Raw genomic sequence first — 21,715 nt, forward strand, 5'->3', positions numbered from 1 at the left:
CCCTCTCCAGCTCTCCTGGAGCCCCTGCAGGCACTCTGAGGATTCCCTGGAATTTTTCCTTCTCCAGGGGAGCATTCCCAGCTCTCCCAGAACATCCTTTCTTTCCTGAAGTGGTTTGGGTTTGGAGAAACTTTAAATCCCATCCCATCCATGGTCAGGGACACCTCCCACTATCCCAGGTGGATCCAAGCCCTGTCTACCCTAGAGAAATTCCAGCGGTCCAGGGGCCGTCCTTCAGGTCCTGAGCAATTTCTGACATTTCCCATTGGATTTCCCTGTTGGTTCCCCTGGAGCTCCAAACATTTGGATGCAGATCCCTGCTGGGACCCAGAGCGGAATTTCTGATCCCTGGGAGTTTCCTCTTGCTGGGAATATCCTGGAATCAGGATGAGATTCCGGGCGACTCCTCAGCTCCCGATCCCCACTTTTCCTGCAGGAAGCCAACCTGGAGAAGATCCACGTGGCTCTGAAATCCAACCGCTCCCCGGTCGAGCTGGAGGCCCTGGGATCCCAACTGCTTGACGACGTCATCGCCGACTGCAGGTGCTTTGGGAATTCGGGATGGAAAACCTTTCCTGATGTTTCTTCTTGGTCTTGGAAGGGAACACTGCCTCTGCCCCTCCTCTCCTTTCTTCACTCCCCCGTTTTCTCCCTTTTCCCTCCCTTTTCTCCCTTTTTTCCCTCTCTTTTCCCATTTCTTCTCATTTTTCCACTCTCCTCCCTTTTTTCCCTTTTCCCCTCTCTTTTCCTATTTCTTCTCATTTTTTCCACTTTTTCCTCCCTTTCCCCCTTTTCCCTTCTATCCCTTTTTTGTCTGTTCCCTCCTTTTTCCCCACCTTTTTTCCTTTTTTTCTATTTTCTCTCCCTCCTTACCCCGTTTTTCCCCTTTCTCCCTTTTCCTTCATTTTCCCCCCTTTTCCCACTTTCTTTTTATTCACCTTTCCCCTTTATTTCGGTTTTTCCTTTCCCCTCTTTTTCCTCTTTTTCCCCCTCCCCCCTTTCCCCTTTTTTGCTTTCTTTTTTCCTTTTCCCCCTTCTTCCTTTTTTCTATTTCTTTCTTTTTTCTCTTTTTTCCCCCTTTTTCTCCCTCTTTCTCCCTTTTAATATTTTTTCATTTTCTCCCCTTTTCCCTACTCCCTTTTCCCTTTTTTTTCTCTTTTCCCCATTTTTCTGTTTTTCCCTTATCCATTTCCCCCTTCTCTCCCTTGTTTCTTTTTCCTGATTTTTCATTTTTTTTTGTCTTTCCCCCTTTTATTCTCTTCCCCCTTTTTTCCTCTTTTTGCCTTTTCTCCCCTTTTTTTCTTCCCACCTTTTTTTTCCTTATTTCCTTTTTTTCCTTCTCCCCCTCCTTTTTATCCCCTTTTTTATCCATTTTCCCCTCTTTTCCTGCCTTTTCCCTCCTCATTCCCCCTCACTCCAAATCCTCATCCCTGGAAATATCCAAGTCCAGGCTGGACAGGGCTTGGAGCAACCTGAGGATAGTGGAAAATCCCAAACTATTCCATAATTCCACGTTCTCCCTATTTACCTGCAATAAAAAAAATGGCATTTACAGATCCCATTCCCGAGGTGGGAATGTTGCATCCTTAAAAATCTCCTTCCAAACCTCTCCACAGCCTAAAAATGGATTTATCGTTCTCTCCATCTATTTTTTCCGGAGGAAATCCTGATTTGTGGCTCGGGAGCCGGGAGCAGGAAGTTAATTTATAGCAGCGGATCCATAAATCCTTGAATTTTACAGGAAAACCGCCCACTTTGGCACCTGATCCATTTTTCCAGGAGCTTGGATAATGGATATTAAAATGTGGGTGTGGCTCATTCCCATCCTGATTCCCGGGGGAATTCCGGCCTTGGTTTGAAGCTCTTTTGCTCTTCCTGTTCCCAAATATCTTTGGTGGCTTCTCAGTTCCTTGGAAATTTGCTGAAAATATGGAAAAACCATTAAAAAAGGCTGGAAAAATCCCACAAGAAACTGGATGAGCTATTGGGGGGGAGGATTTGGGGTGGATTAATGATCATTAATGATGATTAGTGACCATTAATGACCTGTAATGATCATTAACGACCATTAATAACCACTGATGATGATTGGTGACATTAGCGGCCATTAAACACCATTAATGATGACCTTTGATGACCTTTAATGACCATTAATGATGACTGGTGACAACTAATGACCATCAATGAAAAATTCATGTTGATTAGTGACCATTAATGACCATTAATGTCAATTAGTGACCCTTAATGACCTTTAATGATCGTTAATGACCATTAATGATGATTGAGGATCTTTAATGAACAGTAACAACGATTAACAACCTTTGATGATGATTGGTGACCATTAATGAAGATTAGTCACCATTAATGACTATTAATCACCATTAATGACGACTGGTGACCATTAATGACCACTAATGATCATTAATCACAATTAATGACCATTAATCACTGTTAGTGATCATCAGTGACAATTAACAACCCCTAATGACCCTCAAGGTCCATCCCGATCCAACCCAATCCCTGATTCCCGCCTATCCCTGCAGCCTGAAGCTTCCCGATGTCCTGGGGAGGGCGTCCAGCACCCACCTGGATCAGAACCTGTTCCGCTTCCGGAGCACCCACCTGGAGCAGATCCTCAAGGTGGCCCTGAGGCTCAAGCATGAGAATTCCGGCCTCTCCCAAATCCTGGATCAGGCGGAGGATTGGCTGTGCCGGCTCCAGGCCATGGCGGAGGAGGTGACTCTCTTCCTGGTTTTCCCATTGTGGTTTTGGTGGGAAGCGGGGATGATGTTCCATCCCGGCTCCCAAATCCGTGGATTCTCTCCCATGGTGCCAGGTTTGGCTCCGATGGTTGAGGTTGGTTTTGTTCACGGATGGGTTGAGGTCAACTCATGGATAGGGAGCGGCTGTGGGAGAAGGACTTGGAATGTTGGTGGGTGGGAAGCTCCGCGTGCTCCGGCTGTTCCCACAGCAGGAAAAGGGGGAATTCTTCCCCTAGACCATGGAGCCAGGCCGGGAGAGCTGGGAATGTTCCTCTGGAGAAAGGAAAAATCCAGGGAATCCTCAGAGTCCCTGCAGGGGCTCCAGGAGAGCTGGAGAGGGGCTGGGGACAAGGCCTGCAGGGACAGGAGCCAGGGAATGGCTCCCACTGGGAAAGGGGAGATTGGGCTGGGATCTTGGCAAGGAATTCCTGCCTGGGCTGGAATTCCCAGATTTGCTGGGGCTGCCCCTGGATCCCTGGCAGTGCCCAAGGCCAGTCTGGATGGAGTTGGATCCATCTGGGATAAGATCCCTCCCAACCCAACCCGTTCCATGATTCCACAATCCCGTTCTGGGCTGTGCTGGTGGATCCCTCCTAACGGGATCCTGTGGATTTGTGTTTTCCAGCCCCAGAACAGCCTCCCGGACATCGTCATCTGGATGCTCCAGGGGTACAAACGCGTGGCCTTCGCCCGCATCCCAGCCCACCAGGTCCTGTATTCCCGGAACATCCCCAACTGCTGCGGCCGGAACTGCGGGAAGCTCCAGACCATCTTCCTCAAGGTACCTTTGGAAGCCTGTCCAGGTGGAATCTTGATTTTTCCAAACAGTTTTTGCCCCTAAAAATAATTGCAAAAGATGGAAAATCCTGCAGGGAAAGCTCAAATCCCAGCGCAATGTTCGGCCCCGGTTTCATGGAATCACGGAAAGTTTTGGGTTGGGAGAGACCTTAAACACTTGACCTTGTCTGTGTTCCTGTCCCTCTCCCTGTCCTTGTTCCTGATTTTGTCCCTGTCCCTGACTTTTTTCCTGACCCTCTCCTTATCCTTTTCCCTGCCCTTGTCCCTGACCCTGTCCTTGTTCCTATCCATGTTCCTGAACTTGTCCCTGTCCTTGACCTTGTCCCTGTCCCCTCCCTGTCCTTGTCCCTGTCCTTGTCCCTGACCTTTTCCCTGTTCCTGACCTTGTCCTTGCCCCTGACCTTGTCCATGTCCTTTTCCCTATCCCTGCCCATGTCCTTGTCCCTGTCCCTGACCTTTCTGTGACTCTGTCCTTGTCCCTGATCCTATTCCTGATCCTCTCCCTGATCCTGTCCAGGACCACTGGAATTTTGAAGCTCCTCAAGGTCATCTGGGGTCACATTTTAGGGATGTCGATGGTGGTGCTGGGATGATCCTGAAGGTCTTTTCCAACCTCAATTCCACAATCCCAAAGCTCTCCACCCACTCCTGACTCTACCCCATGACTGCTCCATGTCCCCACCTTCCCCATCCAGGGATCTTCATTCCCACCCTTCCAGCCTCCCAGAATTCCCATTAATCCCTTCCCGGGGGCCTTTTCCTTGGCAGTACCCGCAGGAGGAGGCGATGGGGCCGCGGATCCCGGCGCAGATCCGGGTGCGGCTCTGGTTCGGATTGGCCGTGGATGAGAAGGAGTTCAACCAATTCGCCGAGGGAAAACTCTCCGTCTTTGCCGAAACCGTGAGCATTCCCAGGGATCCCCATCCCGGCGGGAAAAGGGGGTGGGCTGGACCTAAAACCTCATCATTCCCTAAAAACTGTGGGAAGGAGGAGCTGTTCCCACCAGCTCAGCCTGGAATGCCGAGGGGGAAGTTGGGAATGAGTCATGGAGCCGTGTTGTCCCTCACAACGGAAAATTGGGATGCCGTGGAATGGGTTGGGCTTTTCCCGTATCTGTCCCTCTTCTGGGAGTATTCACGGGACTCTATGGGATTATCTATGGAATTCTGTAATTCCGACCCCAAATCCATCTTTTTCTTGGCTCTGCCAGTATGAGAACCAGACCAAGCTGGCGCTGGTGGGGAACTGGGGCACCACCGGCCTCACTTATCCCAAATATTCCGACGTCACCGGCCGGATCAAGCTTCCCAAGGACAGCTTCCGGCCTTCCGCGGGATGGACCTGGGCTGGGGATTGGTTCATCTGCCCGGAAAAGACGTGAGTGGGGCTTTCCTGCTGAGAGTTCGCGGGAATCCCAAAATCCGGTGCCGAAATCTGGGATGCCCCTGTGGTTCCTCATCTGTGTCCACGGATGTGATTCCCCCTCATCCAAACCTTAGGATGCTCCAGAACTGAGGCACTCTGGGGTGGGATTTTCATCCTGGTTTGGGTTTTTCCTGAGGAGGAACTCTGCTCGGAGGGGTGGGAGAAATTTGGGAGCGCTGAGGATGGCACGGGAGGAAGGTGGGATGGAGAATCCCTGATTTTGGGTGTTCCCGGGATTCAGGTTGCTGCACGACGTGGACGCCGGGCACCTGAGCTTTGTGGAGGAGGTGTTTGAGAACCAGGTCCGGCTTCCTGGAGGGCAGTGGATCCACATGACCGATTCCTACACGGACGTGGTGAGGGAAAACTGGGAATTCCGGGAGCCGGGCTGGGATCCCAGGGGGAAATTTAGGGATCTGTTTGGGTGAGAATTCCCTGTGTCCCACAGAATGGGGAGAAGGTCCTGCCCAAGGATGAGATCGAGTGTCCTCCAGGCTGGAAGTGGGAAGATGTGGAATGGGACACGGATCTCAACAGGGCTGTGGACGAGAAAGGTATGAAAGATGGAATTTTGAGATCTGGGATTTGGGAATTTTGGGATCCTGGAATTTTGGGATCCGGGATTTGGGAACTTTGGGATTTCTTTCCATGGTCTGTGGATGAAAACATTCCCCTGGCTGTGGGAACTGGATCAGGAGGAGGGATCAGGCTCTGGGGGATCCTTTTCATTTGTCTCTGTCTGGAGCTGTGGGATGGGAATTCCCAAAGGAGGTGCTGGGATAATCTGGGAAGATCCTGGTGGAAAAGAAATGGAAAACGCCAGCCTGGAGAGTGCTGGGATGGTCCCGGGGGCTGGAATGGCTGGAGGGAGTGAGGGAAGAGTCCCCAGGGTGGGATTTGGAGCCAAGGACACCACGGGTCCATCCCTGGGCATTCCAGAGGGATGGATTGTGCTGTAAGGAGGGAAATCCAGCTGGGGAATTTTCCTGGATTCAGCCACACCTTCACCATTGGAAATTCCTGGTGAGAGCGCCAAGGTGTGGGGAGGGAGGCTCTTCTCCCACCTCCACCGGGTATTCCCTTCTTCCCAAGGCTGGGAATACGGGATCACGATCCCGCCGGAGCGCAAGCCCAAGGCCTGGGTGCCGGCGGAGAAGATGTTCCACACCCACCGGCGCCGGCGCTGGGTGCGGCTCCGCCGGCGCGACCTGGAGCACATGGAGGCCATAAGAAAGGTGGGATTGGCCAGGAAAAGCTGCCACTGGATCAGGATGTGGCCCTGTCCCTCCGCGTGGGTGCCCGGCTTTGGCAGGATCCACTTTTCCTTGGAGATTGAGGGGGGCTCATCCTGCGTTTCTGGTGGAAAACGCCACATTCCCGGGGTGGTGAACATTCCGGAGGGATTGACTGGGATGTGGGGTGGGATGGAGACATCCAGGGAAGCCCGGGAGTGTGGGAAATGGGGGAGGGCCGGTGTCCCCAGCCTGTCCCTATCCCGCTTCCCTCTAGATGGTGCCATTGGACCGGGAATGCCGCTTCCACTCCTCGGTCCTCCCCGCCGCTTCCCAAGGCCGCTTGTCTCCCCTTCCCAGAAAATTTTCGGGATAACTGTAGCCACTGTCACCCCATTTGCTGCGGGAGAAAAACCTTCCAAGGCTTGGGGTGGATGATCCAGGGAGAAATTCCAGAGGCGGCAGAGCCATGGGAGCGGTGGGGATGATGGCAAAGGGAAAAGCGGGATGGGAAGCGGAGCTGCTGGAGCTCCACAGCCCTGGGCAGGGTCTGGCCCCAGCCCAGCGATCCCGCTCCAAGTGGGATTCATCCCAGGGATTGGTGTAGGGCTGCATTCCCAGGGTGGGTCCAGCAGTGGTAATGGTTGGATTGGGAGAATCCAGCTCCATCCTGGGAAGTGTCCGAGGCCAGGTTGGACATTGGGGCTTGGAGCAACCTGGGATAGGGGAGGTGACCCTGAACATGGAATGGGGTGGGAATGGGATGGGATTTAGGGTCCCCTTCCCACCCAAACCATTCCAGAATTCTTGAGTCAGGCTGGGAGAGCTGGGAATGTTCCCCTGGAGAAAGGAAAATTCCAGGGAATTTTCAGAGTCCCTGGAGAGGCTCTAGGAGAGCTGGAGAGGGGCTGGGGACAAGGCCTGCAGGGACAGGAGCCAGGGAATGGCTCCCACTGGGAAAGGGGAGATTGGGCTGGGATCTTGGCAAGGAATTCCTGCCTGGGCTGGAATTCCCAGATTTGCTGGGGCTGCCCCTGGATCCCTGGCAGTGCCCAAGGCCAGGCTGGACACTGGGGCTTGGATCCACCTGGGATGGTGGGAGGTGTCCCTGGAAGGGGCTGAGCTTTAAAGTCCCTTCCATCCCAAACCATAATTCCATAATTCCATGGCAATCTCCGGGGCCTTTCCCAACTGAAACCAAATGACCTCAGAGATCTTTCCCAGCCAGAATATTCCTATGATTCTCCAAACAATTCCATGACTCCATTCCATTATTCCAACCTGGGGGAGACACGGGGAAAACCTGGGGTGGAACAACCATATCCAACAACATCCCGAAAAACCTAAACCCAGCATTTTGGGTGAATCCTGGAAAACCTGATCGCCGTGATCCCTGTCTGGCAGCACAAGCAGGAGGAGCTGGATGGGGATGGTTGGGAATACGCTTCCCTCTTCGGCTGGCGCTTCCACCTCCAGCAGCGCCGCTCCGACTCCTTCCGCCGGCGCCGCTGGAGACGCCGGATGGAGCCTCTGGAGCGCACCGGCCCCGCCGCTGTCTTCGCCTTGGAAGGGGCTCTGGTAGGGAAGGGCTTCTCCCATTCCCAAATTTCTGCCTGGGAATGTTATCGGCTGCTCGTTGTCTGTTTCCCGTTGTCCCGTTATCCGCCCTGTTTGATCCCTGCTTTCCCTCTTTGTTCCCGACTTTCTCCACACTCTGGGTTTCCCAATCCGCTCCTTTTCCAATGATTCCATGAGAGCCAAAGCAGCACAAAGCTCCCATTCTGTGCTTTTATGGAATTTTTTCCTCTCCTGATTGGCTTTTTTCCCCCCTCTTTTTCCTTGCTCTGTCTTTCCCTCCAATCCAGACTCGATCCCTTTGGGATCAAAGTGGCTCCGTGGTGTTTTCCATGAGCCGTTCCCAGCTTGGGGGATCCCAGCTGCCTCTCACCCCCAGAGCTCCCGGCGGGATTGTTCCTATTCCCCTTTTTCCCATGGGATCTGCAAATGGGAATCCTCAGCCTTGGAAATCGCTCCTTTTCCCGCAAATATTCCAAGGCCTAATGGGGAATTAGGAGAACTCGGGAATCTCCAAGAGCTTTTCCAACCTAAATTTTAGGATTCTGGGGAACGCTGGAAGCTCGGACTCCTCTTGGACACCCCAGAGAATTCCATCCCGTGGGGAATCCTCGCTTTGGAGGTGATCCCGGCATTCCTGACTTTCCATTGTTTTCCTTGCAGGGAGGAGTGACGGACGACAAGAGCGACGATGGAAAATCCGACGGAAAATCCGCGTCCACCCTCAGTTTCGGAGTCAACAGACCCACGATCTCCTGCATTTTTGACTGTAAGGACCCCAGGGAAGCAGGAAGGGCATTTCCCATCCTTTTCCCAGAAAAAAGATGGAAAAATAAAGATGGAAAAAGGGTGGAGAGGAGGATGGTGCTTATGGGAACATCCAGAGGCTCCAGGATTGGAGCTGGGGATATCCTGGGGGGATTAAGCTGGGATTCTCTCAGATGGGAGATGAGGAATGGTGGAATCTCCCTGGGATCTTTTCCATGTTTCCCGTTCTTCCGGCAGCCGGGAACAGATTCCACCTGCGCTGTTACCTGTACCAGGCCCGGGATCTCATTGCCATGGACAAGGACAGCTTCTCCGGTGAGTCCGGATCTACACCGGGATGGAATTGTGGGAACAGAGGGGGACCATCCATGGGCAGGGCCACCTTCCCTGATCCCAGGTGGATCCAAGCCCCAATGTCCATCCTGGCCTTGGGCACTGCCGGGGATCCAGGGGCAGCCCCAGCAAATCTGGGAATTCCAGCCCAGGCAGGAATTCCTTGCCAAGATCCCAGCCCAATTTCCCCATTCCCAGTGGGAGCCATTCCCTGGCTCCTGTCCCTGCAGGCCTTGTCCCCAGCCCCTCTCCAGCTCTCCTGGAGCCCCTCCAGGCCTGGAATGGGCTCCAAGGAATCTCTGGAGCCTTTCGCTCTCCATGCTGGATATGATGGAGCACAGGGAGAAACTTCCATGGGATGTACCCAGGGAAAATTCCGGGAGGGTGTAGGGATTTTATCAGGACCTCAGCTCAATTCAGCCCCTTCTTCTCCAGCATCCTCAGGAAATTCCTTGTTGGATTTGATCCAGTGGAAGGTTCCCAGCCCGTGGGGTTGGATCTGGATGATCCCTACGTTTCCTTCCATCCCAAAACAGTCTGGGATTCCATGATTCCATAATTCCTTAGCATCCCCCTCCTCCCAGCTGCACAGGGGGGCAGCAGTCCCTGGGATTTGGGATTTAGGAAGGGGATTTCCATGGAAAAAAGGGAATCCAGGTGGAAAACAGGGGCTGGCCTTTGTAGAGGGGTTTTCCACGTCCTGCTCCTCCACCCTTTCCCAGCATAACTCCAGGGATTTCTGAAATTCCCAGGATTGTGCTGGTGTGGTTGGGACTTCCCACGCTGGGGTTTTTTGGGAATAAGAAAGAAGCCAGAATCGGAGAAATCCTTTTATCCATGGGATTTCCATGCTGGAGGTGCTTGGATGGTTGGATGCAGGTGGAACATCCCTTTGGAATGTGGTTGAGGGGGGGTGGAATGCCGGAAAATCCCACGTTCTCATCCCTGGAGGCTGGGCCATCCCAGCCAGGTATTCCCATTAATGCTTCGGAGCTGGAAAAGCGGGAAAAGGGAATGCCGCCTCCTCTGGATCAGAGCTGGAATAATGTGGAATGTCCCAAATCCCAGGAAAAGAGATCCAACATCCCTCCAGGGCTATCCCTGCTCTATTCCCACGAGAATTTACAGGAGGATTTGGGTGGGATTTCCCTCCAAATTCTGGGATTTCAACCCCACTTGGGACAACGCATCCCAGGAATGATGTGAAACACGATCAGTCCCAAAACTGGGGAAGCAGCTGGACCGCGATCCCGAGGGAATCCTGCTTTTCCCAGTGGTTGGAATAATGTGATTTTTTGGGAATAAACACCCCAGAGCATCCAAAAAAAAAAAAAATCCCCCAGTGCCTGTTCCCACCTGGAATTCCCACAAAAGGCTCCTTGTTGGGATGAGGAGGTGGGAGCGAGGTGAGCTCATGGCCCGGGAGGGGAGTCCGGAATCGTTTTCCTTTGGAAAAATCCCGGCCAAGGACAACACGAGCAGCAATGTTCCACAATGTGGGATTGTGATTCCCGCTGCCGGGAATAAAGGAGTTCATTAAAGGGGCTCAGCAGTTGGAAAAATAAACATTCCCTGCTCCCAACAAAGGGGCTTTAGAGAGGCTTCCATGAAAAAAAAAAAAAAAAGAAAGGAGGAGAAGGGAGGGAAAAATGGGGAAAAAAAAAAAAAAAAGGAAAAGCAACTCCAAATCCAGGGGTTTTTGTTTATTGCAAAGGATTTGGCTGAGGAAAAGTGGGAAAGTGGGAAAGGCTCTTCCCAGAGTGGGTGGTTGGGAATGTCTGAGTGGTCCTGGACTGTTAAGTCTGGATGGAGGGGGAAATCCAGCCCCTGGTGCCCCAATTCCTTGGAAAAGCAGGGGGAAAGGGGGAATGCTGCTGGGATCAGCTGGCCCTGCTTCCAGGGGGTGTGGGACAATCCTGGGATCTCAGTCCAGGAATGTGGGATGTTCCTGGGAGCTGAAACCGAGGATGTGGGATAGTCCTGGGATCTGAATCCAGGGATGTGTGTGGGGTCTTCCTTGGATCTGAATCCATGGGTGTGGGATAATCTTGGGATCTGCACCCATGGATTTGTGGAATATTCCTGGGATCTGAATCCAGGGGGGTGTGGGATGCTCCTCCACCTCCCAGCCAGGAATTCCTTGCCAAGATCCCAGCCCAATCTCCCCTTTCCCAGCGGGAGCCATTCCCTGGCTCCTGTCCCTCCTTCCCTTATCCCAAATCCCTCTCCAGCTCTCCTGGAGTCCCTTTAGGCCCCGGAAGTGGCTCCAAGATTTCCCTGGATCTTCCGAACAATCCCACCTCTCAGACTGAGCCTTTCCAGCTGGAAAGCCACCTGGAAAACAGGGCGGTTTGGGCTTGGAATGCCCAATTCCAGGCGGGAGAGACTGGGCAGCTCCCTTCTCCTCAAGCAAGACCCCGAGGGAACTCAAGATGAGATGGAGCGAGCTGAGAAATCCCAAATTCTTTGGGAGCCAGTTCCGGATGGAGCTCGGGATTCCGGGAAGAGCCGGAGCCGGGATCCACCCCTGAATCCCAAATCCTTGAATCCCATTCCCGCAGATCCCTACGCCATCGTGTCCTTCCTGCACCAGAGCCAGAAGACGGTGGTGGAGAAGAACACCCTGAATCCCACGTGGGATCAGACCCTGATCTTCTACGAGATCGAGATTTTCGGGAATGCTCAGGACGTGGCCGAGTCCCCCCCCAACATCCTGGTGGAAATCTATGACCACGACACCTACGTGAGTGTGGCGGTTCCCGCCGGGAATTCCCAGCCTCTGGAATGTGATGTCCAGCATCTCTGGGCGGTGTTTGGGCTCCGGGGTGGACATTCCAGAGGGGGAAAATCCCAGGGAAAATCCTGCGGTGTCCTTGAGGTCCCCATTCACTGGGCTTCCTCATTGTCATTTAAAGTGGGAAAATCAACGGAATTTCCTCATGGAAAAACCTTGGGATAAAGTTGGAAGGCGTTGTGGAATTAGGGGAATGCCCTCTGCTGTTTGTGGTGTCCAAAGGACCTGGAATTATGGAATTCTCAGGGGTTGGTGGCAGGAACTCGAGGTTTTTCCCAGAAAAACCAGGCTGGGAAGAAAAACCAACCTGGAAAAACCTAAGTGCAGGAGGGAATTCTGTGGAAAAAACACTTGGAAATACACCTTGGGAAGGGCTTGGGAATATCTCAGAAATATTTTTCCCTCTCTCCTGCTCCTTCCCGGCAGGAAAGATTCCAAAGATCCCAGTGCAGAGCAGGGAATGGGATTTTTAGGAGCTGACAAAGGCTTTGAGTTCCTTCTCTGGAAAACCTGGGATGGGAATTCCTAAAAAGGTGTTTTTCTCCCAAAAAGGTGCTTTTCCAGCCTTAGGAATTCCAGGGAGGAGTTGGAAAACTGGCGGCTCTATGAGCACCGATCCCATTCGTTTTCCTGCCCTGATCCCATAATGGGATCATCCCTCGCTCCCGATTTTTGCCTGGGGATCGGAGGGGCGAGGGGGGGGATGATGGATTTCTCTGGGAAAAGGGATGGGAAGGATGATCCCAACTCCCATGGTTCCCGTTTCCCTGGAATTCCCTCTCCAGGGCGCGGATGAATTCATGGGACGCTGCATCTGCCGGCCCAGCCTGGAGCGCTCGCCCCGGCTCTCCTGGCATCCCGTCCTCAAATCCGGCCGGAACGTCGGGGAGCTCCTGGCTGCCTTCGAGCTGATCCAGAGGGAAAAGGTGAGATCCATCCCTGAGCCCGGAATGCTCCGGAATTCCACTTCCTCCCCAGGATCCAGCTTTTCCAGGTGTTGGTGTTTTCCACTGGGGCCTTTGGAGCCTGCCAAGAGCCGGAGGGGTTTGGGATTTGTCTCTTCTTTGAGGGATAATTCCGTAGGATGAGGTTTTCCAGGTGGGAAAAGAGGTGGTTTAGGGTTGGCCTGATGGAAAACTGCAGAATTCCAGGTGGGATGGGCTGGATGGATCCTTCTCTCCTCGGACAAGTCCTGGGGAGGTCTCAGGGATATCAAGGGAGCTGGGAATCGCCAAATCCATAAGGAATGCTGCCCTTTCCTTGGAATTATTTCTGGAGGGGGTTTAGGAGACCTGAAACCACTCCAGCTTTTCCAATGGCTGCATCCCAGATGTGCCAGGAAAAAGGGATGGATTGGAAAGCTCAGTCCCTGTATCCCACTCTTCCTTCCCAGCCCTGAGGTTTATCTGGGAATGGGAATCCCACAATTCCCTTTTCCCTGGAAATCCCAGCCCAAACACCAGGAAAGGCCCCAAATATCCACACGTGGCCTCTTCCTGTTCCTCATTCCCTCAGAACTGGGTGGGAAAGGCCTTGGAGAAGCCTTGGAATGAGATTTGCTCCCAGAGGAACTGTTTGATCCCAGTGGGAATCATCCGGGTGGATTCGGTACTTCCTGGCTGGATGAGAATCCAGGATTGTTAGAGCTGGAAATGGAAAGGGGCTGAAGTTTCCTTCCTGGAAAGAGAGGAATTAGCAGCGGGAATGTTAATGGGAATTGTGTTCTCTCCCTGCAGCCGGCTGTTCATCACATCCCTGGATTTGAGGTAATTCCCGACTCCTCCTTGCAAATCCAGCATCATTCCCAGCTTTCCCAGGGATCTGGAGCCCGTTTCCAGCCCTGCAGCAATCCCTCCATCCTGTCTTAGGGAATTCTTTTAGGATGGAGGAGTCCTAAAGCACAGAGACTCTGATTTTCCTCAGCTGATAAGGAAAACTGGGAGTGGTGGGGCAGCTCCTTCCTGACATGGCAAATTTATCCCATTCCAGGATCCAGAGGATCCCATGGAGATGCTGCAAAGGCTCTGGAGCCAGGCTGGGAGAGCTGGGAATGTTCCCCTGGAGAAGGGAAAATTCCAGGGAATCCTCAGAGTGCCTGGAGGGGCTCCAGGAGAGCTGGAGAGGGGCTGGGGACAAGGCCTGCAGGGACAGGAGCCAGGGAATGGCTCCCACTGGGAAAGGGGAGATTGGGCTGGGATCTTGGCAAGGAATTCCTGCCTGGGCTGGAATTCCCAGATTTGCTGTGGCTGCCCCTGGATCCCTGGCAGTGCCCAAGGCCAGGCTGGATCCACCTGGGACAGTGGGAGGGATGGGATCCCACCCTGGGTGGGATTTAAGGATTTTTCCTCCCCAAACCATTCCATGATTCCCTTCGGATGTCGGCTCCAATTATAAACATTGGGACGGGCTTAGGGATGAGAATTCCTCTAATTCCATCATCTCCTCCTCTCTTCCAGAGCGAGCTCTCCTCCAGCCTGGATGAGGTGAGTCTTTGGGAATTCCTTATTTTCATCTTGGAATTGTTCAGATTTGTTTCCTTGGGAAATCCTCTTTTTCCTTGATGGGTCAAGTCGGGAGCATCAGGATTTTGGGAATGTGAGAGACCTCTGGCCAGATGGGCTCTTCCTCGTGGCCGGGAATGTTGGGATCCATTTCCCCTCTGGAATGAGGTTGTCCCATCCTTTCAACCCGAGCGTGCCAGAGCTGGAATGCTGGGCTGTCCTCGGGAAATCCCAATTCCAAACTTTCCATAGGGAATTTGCCGTGAATCGAGGATGTGCTGGGCTGTTCCCGTTGTGCCGAAGGAAATTTTCATCCCTCGTCCTGGGAAAAAATTCAGGGATAGGTTGGATGGGGCTTGGAGCAACCTGGGGTGGTGGAAGGTTCCCTGCCCATGGAATGGGATGAGTTTTCCAACAGAAACTGTTCCGTGATTCCATCATTCCCATGATTCTGATTCCACACCCAGAATGCCAAGACTTTATCCTTGTGCATCCCATGGAGCCAATCCCAGGCCGAACCAAAAGGCGGAGTTGGGATCTTGGAAAACCCCAGGCAGGGAAAGGGAACAGCCCTTGGAATGTTGTGGTGGCCCTCGGAGCCATTAATCCCGAAATTCGGGAGATGAGCTGGGAAAGACCTGAGCCACATTCCCGGGAAAGGTTGGATTGGATGGGATAAACACATTTTCACAAGATTCTTTATTCCCACCCAAGCCACCTTTCCTGGGAGCTCATCCCGCTATTCCGCATTGTCCATAACCATCTCTCTCCTCTTTTTTCCCTCCATTTCTTCCCACCGCCGGAATCCTGGGATGGGGCATTCCACAGCTCTGCATCCCTGCCCTGTTCTCGGAGGGCCTCCTCCAATGGGTATCGCTCTCCTCCCTTTCCTTCCCTTTTCCCAGAATCCAAGCAAATCCCGGCAGAGCCTCTCAGGGAGAGCAGGATTGCAGGAACCCCATCCCGACAAAATTCCTGAGGCTGCATCCCAAGGATTGGTGCCAGCCGGAGCCTCCGGTGCCCCATGGATGCTCCTGAAGGACCAGGCTGGGTCCATCCTTATCCATTTTTTTTTTTGGGAATGGCCTTTTGGGGCTAAATTCCCACTGAGCTCTGGGATTTATCTTTGGATTGCATCCCAGCTTCCGTATGAACTGGGAATCTTTTCGAGCCTTTTTTTTTTTTTTTGCCTCATCCGTGTTGATTTTCGCTGATCCTGGATCCAAATCCGGGTTGGAATCCGTGATCTCCAGAGCTCCCTGCCACCTGGATTCCCTCGGATTTATCCTTGTTCAACCCATCCTGGCTCCCAGCAGGATTTTCGTGGATTTGCCTTCCTCCAGCTGGCTTTGTCTGGGAATTGCCTTTTCCCACTCCCATCCTGATCCCTTCCTGCTCCCATCTCATCCCCGGCATTCCCTGCTCATTCCCACCCATTCCAACATTCCGTCCTCTGACATTCAGCTGGAATCCAGAAGAAAGCCTGGAAAATCACTGGGAGAGCAGCAGGAAGGGATAAGGAAAAAAAAAAAAACCTGGAATGATGCAGGGTTAAAATCCACGTTGATCCTGGAGAGGATGGATGGGGCAGGAGGTCTTTCCCAAGGATTTCCCACTGGATTTGCTGAAGGATTGATCTCTAAAATCCCTTCCAACCCAAACCATTCCATGATTTCAGGCTTGAGCAGCCTGAAATGAGTTTTTTTGGGAATTAGATTTTCAGAGGTAACCCAGGGAATGTGGGAATTCCCTGCAGCTCTCCCTTCCCCTTCGGTTTATCCCAGATAAAATTCCCATTCCCTGCCAGCACTAACCCATGCTGGGAGCACGTGGATCATGGGATGGAGGAGTGGCTGCTCCATGTGGGAATCCCAGGCGCTTCTTCCCACATGGAATTCCCGAAAACCTCCTTCTAACAAGCACATGGACTCAGGAGCCAGCAATTCCCAAGGAAAATTAAAGCTTGGAATTTTATAGGAAGGAGGGTTGGAATTGGATGATCCTTAGGGCCCTTTTCAACCCCAACCATTCCATGATTCCATGTGGAAAATCCCTTTGGAGAACCAATCCCTCACCCAATCCCGTAACTAAAACACGCCCACACATCATTGAATCCAATAAAATTCCATCTGGGAGAGAATTCCATGCTCCTGGCGAGGATTTCCAGAGGTTTTGCTTTCATTGCGGCCTTTCTGGGGCTCTGGGAGATGCAGGAAAAGAAAAATGGGAGGAATTCTGGCTCCCACTCTCTTCCTCTGGAAAGGCAAATTGGGAATTCCTCGGCCGCCTCCCAGGTTTGGGATGATCTCAGTGGAATTCCCAGGTGGTTTCACCCGAGCCTATCCCATGGATTTCTGGATTATCTATGAAGTGTGGGATGAACCACAGCCCCTTCCCAGATCCAGAGGCGTTGCCAATTCCCCATCCCACGGTGCTGCTCCCACTAAATTTTTTGGGACTCGCTCAACTACAAACCCACCGCTGCTGCTTTATCCCTTTCCTCATATCCCACCGTGATCCCAGGCTGGGATAGAGGTGGTTCCACCCCATCATTCCCTAAAAAAGGTCTAACCTTGGAGGGCAGATCCCTGGGAAAAGCTCAGGAATGCTCGATCTCCTCCAGGATGGATTAAAGAGATGGAACCACTTTTCCGGCACCTCCATCCTGCCATTCCTCCCCTCTCTCCTCCGGCTGTCCTGGATTTCCTGGGAGAGATCAGTTTGGCAAGGACGGAGATTCCGGGTGGATCCAGCCTGGAAAGGGGTTGGATGTCCCATCCTGGCGCTTCCTGACGTTTTCCTTTCCCTCTCCGCTCCTGCAGTCCGCGGATTCCGACCTTCCCTACCCACCGCCGCAGCGGGAGCCCAACGTTTACATGGTCCCGCAGGGAATCAAACCCGTCCTGCAGCGCACGGCCATCGAGGTGAGCCGCGGGTCTGGGAATGGCCGCCGGGAATGGGATCCAAGATGGATTCTGGGTTGGGATTCTGGGAAAAAAAAAAAAAAAAAAAAAAAAAAAGAGGCTCCAGGGGGAACTTCTGGCTCCTCACAATTCCCTGACAGGAAGGGGGAGCCGAGGGTGTTGGGGTCTGCTCCCAGGGAAGCAGGGATGGGATAAGGATGAAGGTCAGGGAACAAGGGATGGAGTAAGGATGAAGTTCATGGAATGAAGGATAGGATAAGGATAAGGATAGAGATGAAGTTCGGGGAATGAGGGATGGGATGAGGATGAAGTTCAGGGAACAAGGGACTGGATAAGGATGAAGTTCAGGGGAGGGGACATGGGATAAGGATGAAGTTCAGGGAATGAAGGATAGGATAAGGGTAAAGATGAAGTTCGGGGAATGAGGGATGGGATAAGGATGAAGTTCAGGGAATGAGGGGTGGGATGAGGATGAATTTCAGGGAGCAAGGGACTGGATAAGGATGAAGTTCAGGGGAGGGGGCATGGGATAAGGATGAATTTCAGGGAATGAGGGATGGGATAAGGATGAAATTCAGGGAATGAGGGATGGGATAAGGATGAATTTCAGGGAATGAGGGATGGGATAAGGATGATGTTCAGGGAACAAGGAATGGGATAAGGATGAAGTTCAGGGAACAAGGAATGGGATAAGGATGAAACTCAGAGAATGAGGGATGGGATAAGGATGAAGTTCAGGTTGGATGTCAGGAGGAATTTCCTCATGGAAAGGGTGGTCAGGCATTGGAAATGCCCAGGGAGCTTTGCAATTCCCATCCCTGGAAGTGTCCAAGGAACTCCTGGTGCTGAGGTAGGGATTGGTCACAGGTTGAACTCAGTGACCTTGGAGATCTTTTCCAACCTCAAGGATTCCATCATTCCCACCACTGCTTGTCCTGCATGGTTGAATTTCCAAGTTCTCCTCCACTGCCGAGGAGCTCCATGGAAGCCTGGAAGCAGAGCTTTGCCTCAGGATTTGGTGTCCTCCCCTCATCCCACAGGTCCTGGCCTGGGGCCTGAGGAACCTCAAGAGCTTCCAGCTGGCCAGCGTGACCTCGCCCAGCCTGCTGGTGGAGTGCGGGGGGCAGCGCGTCCAGTCCGGCGTCATCAAGAACGTCAAGAAGAACCCCAACTTCGACGTCTGCGTGCTCTTCATGGAAGTGGTGAGGTCCCAGCGGGACTGGGGCGGTGCAGGGGGAAGGGGAGGTCCTCAAAAATGGGGTGAAGTTCCTTAAAATCCTGTACAAAAGGGAGCTGGTGAAGGACCTCAAAGTCACATGAAGGTGGACCTTGTGAAGGGCCTGGAGGTCCCGTAAAAATGGATCTTAGGGTGAAGGACCTCAAAGTTCCATAAAAATGTGTCTTGTGAAGGACCTGGAAGATCCATAAAATAGGGTCCTGTTACGAAGGATCTGGAGGTCCCATAAAATTGGATCTTGTGGCGAAGGACCTCAAAGTCCCCTAAAAATGGATCTTGTAGTGGAGGACCTCAAAGCCCCATAAAATATATATTTTGTGAAGAACCTCAAAGTCCCATGAAAATAAATCATTTGAAGGGTTTGGGGGTCCCATAAAAATGGATCTTGTGCAGAAGGACCTGGAGGTCCCATAAAATTGGATCTTGTGGTGAAGGACCTCAAAATCCCATAAAAGGAGATCTTGTGCTGAAGGACCTTGAAGTCCCATAAAAGTGGATCTTGTCAAGGACAGTCCTGTAAAAATGGATTTTATGGTGAAGCACCTTAAAATTCCCAAAAAAATGGATCTGGTGAAAGATCTTAGAACCCCGTAAAAATGGACCATGGGGAAGTGTCATAAAATTAGTTCTTCTGGTGAAGGACCTCAAATTTCCATAAAAATGGTTCTTCTGGTGAAGTTCCTTCTGCCCTTGGTTTTTTGGGGATGGTGCAGAACCTCTGCCCTCCCTTTCCGGCCTCATTCCATCTTCCCTTCCCTCTTCCCGCAGCGTCTGCCCAAGGAGAGCCTCTACAGCCCCCCCATCATCCTGAAGATCATCGACAACCGCCCCTTCGGCCGGAGACCCGTGGTGGGACAGTGCACGATCCGCTCCCTCCAGGAATTCTACTGGGATCCCTCCCAGCAGGACACGGCGGCGCCCCAGGAGCAGCCAGGTACGTGGGAACGTTGGGATTTGTGTCCTTCATGGAATTGTGGGATGGTTGGGTTGGGAGGGAACTTAAAGATGATCCCGTTCCCACCCCATCCATGGCAGGGACACCTCCCACTGTCCCAGAGGGATCCAAGCCCCAGTGTCCAACCTGGCCTTGGGCACTGCCAGGGATCCAGGGGCAGCCCCAGCAAATCTGGGAATTCCAGCCCAGCCCCTGCCCACCCTCCCAGCCAGGAATTCCTTCCCAATATTCCATTGAAATCTCCCCTCCTTCAGTTCAATCCATTCCCCCTTGTCCTGGCACTCCATGTCCTTGTCCCAAGCCCCTCTCCTGACTCCTTGGAGTCCTGGATGGGATGGGGATCGTGGGATTGGGATCTTGGAGATGAGCTTTGGGTGGTGAGAAAAGTCTGGATGAGTTTGGGATCATGGACATGAACTTGGTGTGATGGAAAGTGTCTGGAATGACTTTGGGATCATGGAGAAGAACTTTGGATGGTCTGGGATGAGTTTGGGATCGTGGAGATGAACTTTGGATGGTGGGAAATGTCTGGGATGAGTTTGGGATCGTGGAGATGAACCTTGGATGGTCTGGGATGAGTCTGGGATCGTGGAGAAGAACTTTGGATGGTGGGAAATGTCTGGGATGAGTTTGGGATCGTGGAGCTGAGCTTTGGATGGTCTGAGGGGTCCGGGTGAGATTGGGATCATGGAGGTGGGGTCTGGGAGAAACCGGGATCACTGCTGGAGGTCAATCCCACGGTTTCTGGGCTCTGGGATTCCCAAATCCTGGGATCCCAGCGCTGCCCCGCTCCGGTTGCAGATGATGTCAGCCTCACGCCCAGGGACGACGTCCTCATCGACATCGATGACAAAGAGCCCCTGATCCCCATCCAGGTACGGAAAACGCGCTGGGAAGATCCCGGATTCTTTCCGCGCTCCGGTGGATGTGGTGAGGGTGGATCCAAGGTGCCAACGTGAGGCTGGGTCCGCTTGGTTCCATCCTTTTCCAACTTTCACGTGTTTTTCCTTCCTCTCTTCACCTGCACAACCCCAAACTCCTCCTCATTCCCTCTCTTGGGAATGAGGGACTGGATTTGCTCTCCTGATGGAGAGAAATCCATGCCAGGTTCTTCCCAAGGAAAGCAAAAATTCCCAGAGGGTCCGTCATCCTCGCTCCATGACCGGGTCTCCTTTTCCCAGTTTGGCTCCTGGTTTGCAGGAATTTTGCTGGACTGGGATTGCGGAATCCCCAGTCCCAAATCCATGGTGGTGGGAATGGGGATTGGTGCCGTTCCAATGATTTTGAGGGATCTCAGCATTCCCTTGGGAATAGATCAGGATGGACACACCCCTGGAGCTTCCATTCTTCCAGAAACTTCCTGTATCCACAGTCCTCAGATTCCTTCTCCAGCAGAAGGAATCTTTGGGACAGACCTGTGCTGAGCTGTGAGTGGGATGCCCAGATCCCAAGGTGATCCCGGTGCCTCTGGAGCAGCTGGGAATGGTGTCAGGAATGTTTGGTGGAGCTTTTCCCAGTCTCCCATCCCTTGGTGGGATATCAAGGGCTGGAATTTCCCTTCTCCCTATTCCCAGATGCCACAGGGCTGGAAAAGCTGGAGTTTCTGGAAGGAATCAGCTTTCCAGGTGTTCCCTGCCTCAGTTTCCCTGGCCTTGAGCAATTCCAGGGATGGAGGAACTGCTGAATCCAAGATGTCCAACTTGGGCATGGATCCTGCTCTTTATCCACGTCCTTGGTGGCTCCTGGGGGTTTCTGTTCCCAAGGATTTTCTGGTGCTTTTGGATATTTGTGGTGCATCCCAAGCCAAGCTCAAGCTGGGTCCCACGTCGAGCTGGGAATCCGGAATTTGGCTAATTCCCCCCCCAAAAAAAGTGGATGTGGCCCTGCTCATTCCCACTCATTCCAAATGCTCATCCCTGGAAGTGTCCAAGGTCAGGTTGGATGGAGCTTGGAGAAACCCGGGATAGTGGGAGGTGTCCCTGCCCATGGAAAATGTGGAATGGGATGAGATTTGAGATCCTTCCCACCCAAATCATTCCATGGTTCCGTGATCCTGTTCACAGCTCCGTTGGGATCTTGTCCTGAAATTCTTCAGCCTGCACTGGGAATGGGACAGGAGAATTGGGAAAAGTTGGCTCCAGTGTATAAGCGTGGAAAGGGAAAAGCAGCTCCCGAAAATGCTCCTGATTGGAGCATTGGGAAATTGGGAAAGCAGCCTCATTCCCCCCTTTTCACTTCCCATTTAAGGATTTATCCTTACAAATTACAGCTGGGCTTCATTTTTTATCAGGGGAGTAACTGGAGCATGTCCGTGGAAAACATGGAATTTGGGAACGGGATTTTTTGTAGTCAAATCCCCCTTTTTAAAGTTCAGGACAAAGGAACTTGGGAGAAAACTTGGGAGGGAATAA

General features: G+C 52.5%; 1 protein-coding gene across 6 annotated transcripts in view; it reads left to right on the top strand.

Annotated features, from left to right (window-relative positions):
* Nucleotides 1-21,715, top strand: part of DYSF (dysferlin) — a 74,968-nt gene that overhangs the window by 19,612 nt on the left and 33,641 nt on the right. For all 6 annotated transcript variants that reach the window (XM_077177915.1, XM_077177916.1, XM_077177917.1 and 3 more), the window contains 20 exons: nucleotides 437-543; nucleotides 2,544-2,736; nucleotides 3,388-3,543; nucleotides 4,329-4,460; nucleotides 4,771-4,937; nucleotides 5,227-5,341; nucleotides 5,434-5,539; nucleotides 6,078-6,220; nucleotides 7,622-7,795; nucleotides 8,456-8,561; nucleotides 8,798-8,875; nucleotides 11,455-11,636; nucleotides 12,473-12,613; nucleotides 13,424-13,453; nucleotides 14,144-14,170; nucleotides 15,017-15,058; nucleotides 17,011-17,112; nucleotides 18,153-18,314; nucleotides 19,118-19,283; nucleotides 20,106-20,179. In XM_077177915.1, the coding sequence (XP_077034030.1) occupies nucleotides 437-543; nucleotides 2,544-2,736; nucleotides 3,388-3,543; nucleotides 4,329-4,460; nucleotides 4,771-4,937; nucleotides 5,227-5,341; nucleotides 5,434-5,539; nucleotides 6,078-6,220; nucleotides 7,622-7,795; nucleotides 8,456-8,561; nucleotides 8,798-8,875; nucleotides 11,455-11,636; nucleotides 12,473-12,613; nucleotides 13,424-13,453; nucleotides 14,144-14,170; nucleotides 15,017-15,058; nucleotides 17,011-17,112; nucleotides 18,153-18,314; nucleotides 19,118-19,283; nucleotides 20,106-20,179 (2,403 nt within the window). The remainder of the gene's footprint in view (nucleotides 1-436; nucleotides 544-2,543; nucleotides 2,737-3,387; nucleotides 3,544-4,328; nucleotides 4,461-4,770; nucleotides 4,938-5,226; nucleotides 5,342-5,433; nucleotides 5,540-6,077; nucleotides 6,221-7,621; nucleotides 7,796-8,455; nucleotides 8,562-8,797; nucleotides 8,876-11,454; nucleotides 11,637-12,472; nucleotides 12,614-13,423; nucleotides 13,454-14,143; nucleotides 14,171-15,016; nucleotides 15,059-17,010; nucleotides 17,113-18,152; nucleotides 18,315-19,117; nucleotides 19,284-20,105; nucleotides 20,180-21,715) is intronic.

Source organism: Agelaius phoeniceus, chromosome 4 (assembly GCF_051311805.1).
Source record: "Agelaius phoeniceus isolate bAgePho1 chromosome 4, bAgePho1.hap1, whole genome shotgun sequence".
NCBI classification, from domain to species: domain Eukaryota; kingdom Metazoa; phylum Chordata; class Aves; order Passeriformes; family Icteridae; genus Agelaius; species Agelaius phoeniceus.